At 36.1% G+C, this 10,676-nt stretch overlaps 1 protein-coding gene across 1 annotated transcript; it reads right to left on the bottom strand.

Moving 5' to 3' along the window:
- Nucleotides 1-7,147: 7,147 nt before the first annotated feature.
- On the bottom strand, nt 7,148-7,936 carry LOC140871996 (uncharacterized). Its single transcript, XM_073274737.1, has one exon. The coding sequence runs from the start codon at nt 7,934-7,936 to the stop codon at nt 7,148-7,150; it is 789 nt and encodes a 262-aa protein (XP_073130838.1).
- Nucleotides 7,937-10,676: the final 2,740 nt, after the last annotated feature.

Genomic DNA, 10,676 nt, shown 5'->3' with positions numbered 1-10,676 from the left:
CGTTATTTTGTAGGAGTTTTATTTTTTATACTCCCTCCGTCCCATATATGTTGTCTTATTTTAGTTTTTACACGAATTAAGAAAAATTTATTGGAAAAGTAAATTTTATATAAACTTTCTATTTTATCCGTATTTAATGTATTAAAAAATGATTGCACAATTTTCAAAGTGTAGTTAATAGGGATATATTAGTAAAGAAGTATAAAAAAGTATTACTAAATATGATATATGACTATATATTTGGGACAAGCAAAAAAAAAATATGAACACTATAATTGGGACGGAGGGAGTATAATTTTTAGGTTGTAGATTTTCTACTATGTTTTATTTTTTCTATTGTTCTCTTAAAAATTTTGGTATAAAAATCTAGTAAATAAGTATAATTTTATCAAAATAATTCAAATTTGAAAAAATATATTTGTATGGAGTAGATATGATAAATGGGTATATGGGTAGGGTATGGATATCCGATCCTCCGACGGGTATGGGGATGAGGATGAAATTCAATACCCGATGGATATGGGTATGGGTATGAGGATGAATTTAATAAATGGATATGGGGATGGAGATGCGATATCCTACCCATACCCGACCCATTGCCATTCCTAGTTGCCGTGCAAAGGAGCGCTAGTGTAATTTATATGACGATGACGATAGTATTATACAGTGTTTGGTGTTACATCGTAAGTTTAAGTTGTAACTGACTTCCACGATAACGGGCCCATGCGTGGGCCCGGCCTATATAGCTGACTCTCAATATTATTTTCGTGAAAGTTTCCTTTCATATCATGTTCATACAGCTGACAATAAATTCTTACAACGATACATGTCAAAGTGTACCTACAAATTAATCAATAAAAATTATTGACATTAATGGTAAATTTTAGTTGAAACGTAAATATAAACCCAAAAGGAAAAATTAGCTTTGACAGAGTTTCGAGAAGAAGCCAAACAAAAAAAATTATCTAGTACATGATTTTGTCATAGACAAATTATGCAACGAAGTTTTATGGATCCCTCGTTGTTAGAGAAAATAGATTTCCAATAATTAAAAAAAATAGAAAGAGAAAATAGATTGGAGTAACGTACAATTCTCCCCTAAATTTGCATATGAAAATCTATGCTATATATAAAAACGAGTTTATGCTACAATATGTATAATGAGAGTTATATGTTGGATTACACAAATATTAGAAACTACAGAACAACTATCCTATAAATATGTACTTTCGAAAGAGTTTTTTCAAATAAAATGCTAAAAACACCTATATTAACTCTTTTGATGTGTCAATGTGACACCAAAATCAAATTACCTACAAAACCTATAAAAACACTCGTTCATTTATATTTTTAAATAAATGACAAATAGATCGAAATCAAAATTACACTCTCTTCACAATGTGATATAATCTAATTAATATCTACAATTTAAAAATGGATCTTCGATAAATAAACTAAATTAACAACGTTTTTTACATTGTATCAATCTAGAGCACGCTCCTATATTTTTTTGGTTCAAAATCATTCGGTGCTCGAAGTATATCTGTTTCCTGATTTCTTGAATTTTTGCTTTAATTGATTCAATTGTCTTATATGGTAATTATGCAATATATATATAAATATAAAAGAAAAATGCGGTTTGCTTTGTGTTATTGAAGTAAGATACTATGCTGCACAAATGCTGCCAAAGTGTACGTACAAATTAATCAATACATATGCATGCTCCTTGGCCCGATCATCTGCACACTTTTTTTTGCCTCTAAGAACACAACAAAAAGTTCAAATTTATTCATCCACCCCCCCTCACACACACACACACACACACACACACACACACACACACACACACACACACATATACTGATATACGTATATTTAGTTAATTGCATGCCAACTTATATATATATATATATATATATATATTTGAATAACCAATAATATATTAAAATTGTAACAAGATGGCACGATAGTTAATGGGTTTTTCTTTTAAGGGAAACACAAAACTAATTTTTTTTTTTCGGAAAAACATATATATAAATGTAATTATTATTATTATTATTTAGAAAAAAGAAAGAAAAATGTAGAAAGTGTGAATTACCTGTTGGATCCATAAAGTTGTGGACAAGTTGGGGACAAGATTGATCGCAGTTGATTGTGCGTGTCTGAAAACATAATTAAATCACACGTACCATATATTGGCCCTTTTGAGCTCCAAACACCTAGACTTTTGTCCCCATGCATTATTTCCTAACCTACTCGATCATCTACAATTAATTCATCTTGTTTTGTTACACTCTTCTATTTTTCTATTTTTCCTTCGTTTGATTTATAATACAATATTTAGTAGTCACTCATTTATTAAAATCTATATATATTTATCTTGTTTCTCCAAACTCCAAAGTATAAATGTATACATTAATACATAGTTTTAAAAAATCTTGTGAATATCTCTAAATATGTTCAAATGTTTAAATATATATTGACGCCATAATTATTTGTTTCACACTCATGTTGCATCTAATTTTCATTTGGATTCGTTTTATGGTAAACTTAAGTTATAAAATACAATTATAATACTTTTATTTGTTAGGATCGATGAAGTGTTTATAAGGAATTAAATAAACATTCTCGACTTTTTACTATCATGCTTATGAAAAGTGTGTTTCTAATTGTTGTAAGTACAATTTCCACCACACGATCAAAAGCGAGCCAAGAGTTGAACTCTTTTTCTTTAAGACAAATTTTGCCCCGCCTAGGTGCTAACGGGATTGTGCAAATTGTCTCCCAAGATAGAACGCTTCACAACTTTGAGTAGCAGCACTGCAAACTCAAAAAAACTTCGAACAGAAGTGCTTTAAGAAACTCAGACTCGATATGAGTATGTGAGTATGCAAGAGAGAAGAAAATGAAATCTGAATGAGCGAGTTGGAATGAATGCAGGGGCCATCTATTTATAGATGTTGGACGGCTCCCTCGGACGGTTGCATCCCTTCGATGCATGCATGGCCGAAAAGTTGCAATGGTTCGGTCTGAAGAGATGCACTGATTCGAGCCCAAGAGTCACGTCCGTTCACATGGAAAGATGCACTGATTCGGATGAAGGGACACACTGTTTTGGCATGCACTTCTGACATGCAAAATAAATATTATATTAATTTATTTGTCTAAAAATTTAAACATGTGCCAAGCCAAGCCCAAAACCGTGACCGAGCCGAGCCGAGCCGGCCGGACGGACGGCGGCGGCGGCGCGCGCGCGCGCGTGTGGCTAATGGTTCGAACCTAGCCTAGACTAGGTCCGCTCCCTTTAACAAACATGAGTATCCCTTGGGACCCCAAACCATTGTCCAAACTTGGGCATTATATAGTGTCATCCTTTCCCTTATTTTATCAATGTGGGACAATGAACATTTATCTCATTCACCACTTTCCAACACATTTTCCAACAATCTCCCACATGAATGTGATTTATGCGAATATGTATGCAGATGCTAAAACAGAGTTTCTTACGAAAAATTATTGCATGGGAAGAGGTAGCTTGCGGCTTTGAACCTTCCTTAGTGAAATACTATCGGATTTGCTAGGCTGCCTAGTGAACGTGATGTCTTGAACTATTCAGCCGTTGATGTAAACCAAGACAACAGTATTCACACAATAATTTTTCTCACACATTATTTGTTCTCATGGTTTTGTCCGTTTTGGCCCTGGACAACATCTTGGATTCTTAAGTGTTTCGTTGAAGCGGCCCGTCTTCACACTTAAATAGGTGACCTCCTAGTATATGAGTATCCTGTCATACCCTATTTCATAAAGAAATATAGGAATCATTAAAAGTTTTGTTAAAACTTAACCTCACTACTTGCACAGGTTGCACTTTTATCCTAGGAATGAGAATAGAACAAAGTTCTGAGTGCACGTGAACATTCATAACTTGATTGTCCCATTGAACCAAGATCTTGGGATCTCCAATCTACAAGGTTGGGTTTCCGCTATGAATATTCTTTAATTTTGTAGGTTTTAATCCCATTCCTCTTGATAAGAAGTTAACTTGATCTCGTCCTAAACCTTTTGTCAACGGATCGGCTAAGTTATCTTTTGATTTTACATAATCAACTGCGATAACTCCATTTGAGATCAACTGCCTAATGGTATTATGTCTTCGACGTATGTGTCTTGACTTACCATTATACATACTACTTTGTGCCCTACCAATAGCCGCTTGACTATCGCAATGTATCATAATTGCTGGCACTGGTTTCATCCAACACGGAATATCCTCTAGGAAATTACGAAGCCATTCCGCTTCTTCTCCCGCTTTGTCTAGAGCTATGAACTCCGATTCCATAGTTGAACGAGCTATACACGTTTGTTTAGAGGATTTTCATAGCTCCTCCACCGATGGTGAACACATATCCACTTGTGGATTTAGAGTCTTTTGTGTCGGATATCCAATTGGCATCACAGTATCCTTCTAGTACGGAAGGAAATGTGCTATAATGTAATCCATAGTCCATTGAGTACTTTAAGTATTTAAATACTCTTTCTAACGCTTTCCAATGATCATGACTAGGATTACTTGTAAATCTACTCAATTTATTTATTGAATATGCAATATCAGGACGAGTACAATTTGTAATATACATTAGACTCCCAATTATCCTTGCATATTGCTGTTGAGATACGGGTTCACCTCGATTTTTGGATAAATGTAAACTTAAATCCACGGGTGATCTTAACGGTGTGACGTCATATGCATTGAATTTCCTAAGTACTTTCTCAATGTAATGAGATTGTGTTAGGATAATTCCTTCAGGCGCTTTTACAATCTTAATTCCTAAGATAACGTCTGCTTCTCCCATATCTTTTATATCAAAATGTTTTGTCAACATTTTCTTAGTTTTCATGATGATATCATGATTACTACCCATTATGAGCATGTCGTCTACATATAGACAAACAATTACATATGAGTCATGTGTGTCTTTTATATAAACACATTTATCACACTCATTAATCTTGAATCCATTTGACATCATTGTTTTGTCAAACTTTTCGTGCCATTGTTTAGGAGCTTGTTTGAGCCCATACAATGATTTAATGAGGCGACACACTTTCTTTTCTTGACCGGGAGCAATGAATCCTTCAGGTTGTGCCATATATATTTCTTCCTCTAACTCACCATTTAAAAAGGTCGTTTTAACATCCATTTGATGTATTTCGAGATTATTTAAAGCAGCAATTGCTATAAGTACTCGAATAGACGTTATTCTCGTAACAGGTGAATATGTGTCGAAGAAATCCAACCCTTCTTTTTGTCTAAATCCTTTGGCCACTAACCTTGCTTTGTATTTTTCAACAGATCCATCAGCTTTGTATTTTCTTTTTAGGATCCATTTGAATCCTAAAGGTTTTCTTCCCGGTGGGAGATCTACTAACTCCCAAGTATGATTTTGCATGATGGAATCTATTTCGCTTTTTATGGCCTCTTTCCAAAGTGGAGCATCAGGACTGGATAGCGCTTCACTTAAAGTCCTTGGATCATTTTCTATAGCATAACTTAGAAAATCAGGACCAAAAGTTTTAGCTATCTTAGCTCTCTTACTACACCTTGGTTCTTCGTTTTCATGAGTTTCCTCATTTGTAGATTCATGAGCTCGTTTAATAGAACTCGTTTTTTTCTCTTCCTTAGAAGGAAAGATGTTCTCAAAAAATGCAGCATTCCTTGATTCAATAATTGTATTTCATGTATATCAGGAATCACTGACTTGTGCACTAGGAATCTATATGCACTACTGTTGTTTGCATATCCAATGAAGATGCAATCTAAAGTCTTAGGTCCAATCTTCACTTGTTTTGGCTTTGGTATTTCTATTTTCGCCAAACACCCCCACACTTTCAAGTATTTGTATGAGGGCTTATGTCCTTTCCACAATTCGTAAGGAGTTTCATCCTTCTTTTTATGTGGAATTTTGTTAAGTATATGATTTGCCGAAAGTATTGCTTCCCCCCACAAGTTTTGGGGAAGTCCAGAACTTATTAGCATGGAATTCATCATTTCTTTCAGAGTACGGTTTTTCCTTTTCGCAATGCCATTAGATTGTGGTGAATAAGGAGCAGTTGTTTGATGAATAATGCCAGATTCATTGCAAAATTCTTCAAACGGAGCAACATATTCACCTCCTCTATCACTACGAATTTTCTTGATTCGTTTGCCTAATTGATTTTCGACTTCAGTCTTATAGGTCTTAAATGCTTCAAGAGCTTCATCTTTGCTTCTTAAAAGAAACACATAGCAGAATCTTGTGCAATCATCTATGAATGTAATAAAGTATTTTTTCCCACCTCTAGTTTGTACAAACTTTAAATCACAAACATCGGTGTGAATTAGTTCTAGAGGTATTGTACTTCTTTCCACTGTATGAAAAGGTACTTTAGTTAATTTAGCTTCAACACATACTTCACATTTATAGTTTGAATCAATCTTAGTCCTTGGAATAAGATTTAGTTTTCCAAGTTTTCGCAAAGTGTTGAAGTTAACATGTCCTAATCTATTATGCCATAAATTAGAACATTCTACCAAGTAATTCAAAGCATTAACTTTATTACTTTCAAGATCACGAAGTACAGTCATTACATTCATTTTGAACAGTCCCTTTTCTATATATCCTTTTCCTAGGAACTGTCCATTTTTCATGATTACAACTTTGCCGGCTTCAAACACTATTCTAAATCCGGCCTTGACCAGTCTAGACCCCGATACAAGATTCTTTCTTATGTCCGGAACATGGAGGACATCGATGAGAGTAAGCTCTTTTCCCGAAGTCATCTTGATCACCACTTTGCCTAATCCAACGATCTTAGAAGTCGCATTGTTACCCATATAGAGCTCTCGTCCACTTATAGGAGTATACTTCGAGAATAAATCCTTGTCAGCACAGACATGTCGTGTAGCTCCGGTGTCGATAAACCATTCTTTGGGATGATCAACCATATTAGCCTCAAAGACTACTGCTGACAAATCTATCTCGGACAAATCAATAGGCACAGATTTGTGTAGGACCACATTTGCCCGGTACTGATTGTCCTTCTTCGGTAAGCGACAATCCTTGGCTTTGTGGTTCGACTTTCCACAGTTCCAGCAGGTTCCTTTTCATTTCTTGTTCATCCCTTGCTTTGTATCTTTTCCAAAATGCTTTCTTTTCTTTATAGCGTTTGGCTCCACCAAATTTGCCTTCGCTTCCATTGGCATCTTACCAGTTTTGATCTCCGCTTTACGATTGTCTTCTTCAATTCGCAGTCTGACGATCAAGTCTTCGAGCCCCATTTCCTTGCGTTTGTGCTTCAAGTAATTCTTGAACTCCTTCCATAAAGGTGGCAATTTCTCGATTAATGCAGCCACTTGGAAGGACTCGCTGATCATCATCCCTTCAGCCATTATATCATGGAGGATGATTTGGAACTCTTGCACTTGTCTAATCACCGTCTTGGCATCAACCATTTTAAACTCGAGAAACTTACCGACTACGAACTTCTTCGTGCCAGCATCCTCTGTCTTGTACTTTTTCTCTAAGGATTCCCACAGTTCCTTAGCAGTCTTGGTTGCAGAATATACACTATACAACGTATTGTCCAACCCATTCAGTATGTAATTTCGGCACAAGAAGTCGCTGTGACACCATGCATCAAAGACAGACCTTGTTTGTGTGTCAGCATCCGGTGCCGGAACAGCAACAGTTTCCTTCAAAAACCTTGCAAGATGAAGTGTTGTGAGGTAAAACAACATCTTCTGCTGCCATATTTTGAAGTCAGAACCGGAGAACTTCTCAAGTCTCTCGGCATGTGCATTAGAAGCAGCAGGGGCCGTGACAACAGCCGGTGGCGGCGTAACAGGGGGTGGTGGTGGGGGCGGCGTAACAGGAGGAGTTGGAACAGCAGCCATGATCAAAAAATTTGTCTTAAACTTGTAAGTACAATTTCCACCACACGATCAAAAGCGAGCCAAGAGTTGAACTCTTTTTCTTTAAGACAAATTTTGCCCCGTCTAGGTGCTAACGGGATTGTGCAAATTGTCTCCCAAGATAGAACGCTTCACAAATTTGAGTAGCAGCACTGCAAACTCAAAAAAACTTCGAACAGAAGTGCTTTAAGAAACTCAGACTCGATATGAGTATGTGAGTATGCAAGAGAGAAGAAAATGAAATCTGAATGAGCGAGTTGGAATGAATGCAGGGGCCATCTATTTATAAATGTTGGACGGCTCCCTCGGACGGTTGCATCCCTTCGATGCATGCATGGCCAAAAAGTTGCAATGGTTCGGTCTGAAGAGATGCACTGATTCGAGCCCAAGAGTCACGTCCGTTCACAAGGAAAGATGCACTGATTCGGATGAAGGGACACACTGTTTTGGCATGCACTGTTCTGACATGCAAAATAAATATTATATTAATTTATTTGTCTAAAAATTTAAACATGTGCCAAGCCAAGCCCAAAACCGTGACCGTGCCGGCCGGTCGGACGGACGGCGGCGCGTGTGTGGCTAATGGTTCGAACCTAGCCTAGACTAGGTCCGCTCCCTTTAACAAACATGGGTATCCCTTGGGACCCCAACCCATTGTCCAAACTTGGGCATTATATAGTGTCATCCTTTCCCTTATTTTATCAATGTGGGACAATGAGTATTTATCTCATTCACCACTTTCCAACACATTTTCCAACAATTGTTTTATGGAGTCAAAAGCTGGTCTCGTTCTTTTGTAAGTGCAGTAGACTACTGAAAAATGTTTAAAAAGTCCACAACACTTAGTGAAACAAAAAACAGTAGAAGGTAATATAACGCAAGACTTATTTTGGAAAGTTCGAAGACCAAAACACTTCTACGTTTCCAATTCATTTGTTTTCGAAAGGTATCACTAGAAGACTTTGATTAATACACTTCTAAAAACCTACTTCAATAGGTCTTGACCTTGCCTATTGAAACTCATATTATTACAACACAACAGAACAATGGTATTGATTTTGGGAAAGACTCTTTCCACATCTTATAATCACTTTACACTATATATAACACATAATACAATTAGTGAGTGTGAGTAAAAGTAGCACAAATGATCTTTTGGATCTGATAAATATTTAGAGCGTGTTGTTAAGAACTTTGAGTCTTATAAGTATGATTCACATGAGTATTCAGATTCAAGAGAGCTTTTGAATCCTCCTTAAGCTTTTTTTTATTTTTATATTTATATAGAAGATATCAAACGTTCGAATGAATGACACTTTCATCTGTTAAGAGCACATGTAACAAAAATAGGCTTGTTATTTGTTTTATAATCAAAATGGTAGTGAACAATAAACGATCTTGTATAGTTTATTTAATGAACTATACAGTACTAATGTCACGCCCCGAGCCCAGGTCCGGGCCTGTGCGACTGCACACAATGACCTTTATAGCAACTAATTCGTATTCGTCCTCGCTTTATGAAAGTGATTAACCCAAGTTGTTATTGAAGTCCATGGTAGCCCATTTTAAACTCATTTAAACATTTCGACAAGGTTCTCACAATCACCTCTCCTTCAGAACGCGACGTCCTCGTCGTGACTTGACCTTCGATCCATCAGCACCGAAAATCTAGAGGTAGCTCATACAGGTTCAAGAGGTGGCTCCCGTCATGCATGTAGTACTTTGCCCCGCAGGTTCAAGAGGTGGCTCCCACGCACGTAGCACTTTGTCCCGCATAACACTTATTTCCCGGGGTTCCTGCTGGTGACCGTCTCTGATACCATTCTGTCGCGCCCCAAACCCAGGCTCGGGCCTGCGCGACTGCACACAATGGGCTCCTATAGCAACTACTTCGTATTCGTCCTCGCTTTACGAAAATGATTAACCCAAGTTGCTATTGAAGTCCATTGTAGCCCATTTTAAACTCATTTAAACATTTCGACAGGAGTCTCACAACTAATGTATAGAACAATCACATAAATGAGAAACATTCTATGATATATACACAGTACACTCAATCGGATACAGACTACTGAAGGTTTCTTTCCGAAACTTAGTAGTCTACTAAATTTTGTTTTTCTTTTACATGAAGTCAAGATTGCAGCTTCTATTATAGATTCGCTTTTAGCCTAGTATATCGCTGGTGCCTTTTGTTTTTTACTGGTTTTTTTCTTGATCTTAAAAAGCACCACATCATCAAAACTAGAAGTTCCTAACATTATTAATCAGTTCAAATATACTTAATTAACTTAAATTTGTAGTTCTAGGATGTTATAATTTGTTGTGAAAAGGTTTGAGTCGCTCTTTTCATATTTAGAAGTTTTCTTTGGCAAGGATAATGCTATGTGTACATAAAATCTTAGATAGAGGGTTATACACCATATAAATTAAGAAATTATATCAAAATTCTTTTAAAATATCTTTATTTTCAATTGTTTGTCTTATTCGAAAAAACTCTTAACGAAAATATGATTATTTTTTATTTTATTATTCATTGTCCAGTTTTAGGATTGTCAAAATTGAACCCGATCCGAGTTGATCAGAAAATTATCAAATTAAGGTTGAGGTCTTGGGGTTCGGTTGGACCCAAAATATTTGATTTTTTAACTAAATAATTAAATACACATAATAATAATAATAATCAATATATTTTTATTTAAATACATAATAACAAAATCTCACT

Source organism: Henckelia pumila, unplaced genomic scaffold (genome assembly GCF_033568475.1).
Source record: "Henckelia pumila isolate YLH828 unplaced genomic scaffold, ASM3356847v2 CTG_461:::fragment_3, whole genome shotgun sequence".
NCBI lineage: Eukaryota > Viridiplantae > Streptophyta > Magnoliopsida > Lamiales > Gesneriaceae > Henckelia > Henckelia pumila.
Note: the sequence above shows the minus strand (reverse complement) of the source record. Positions and strands in the feature narration are given on the sequence as shown.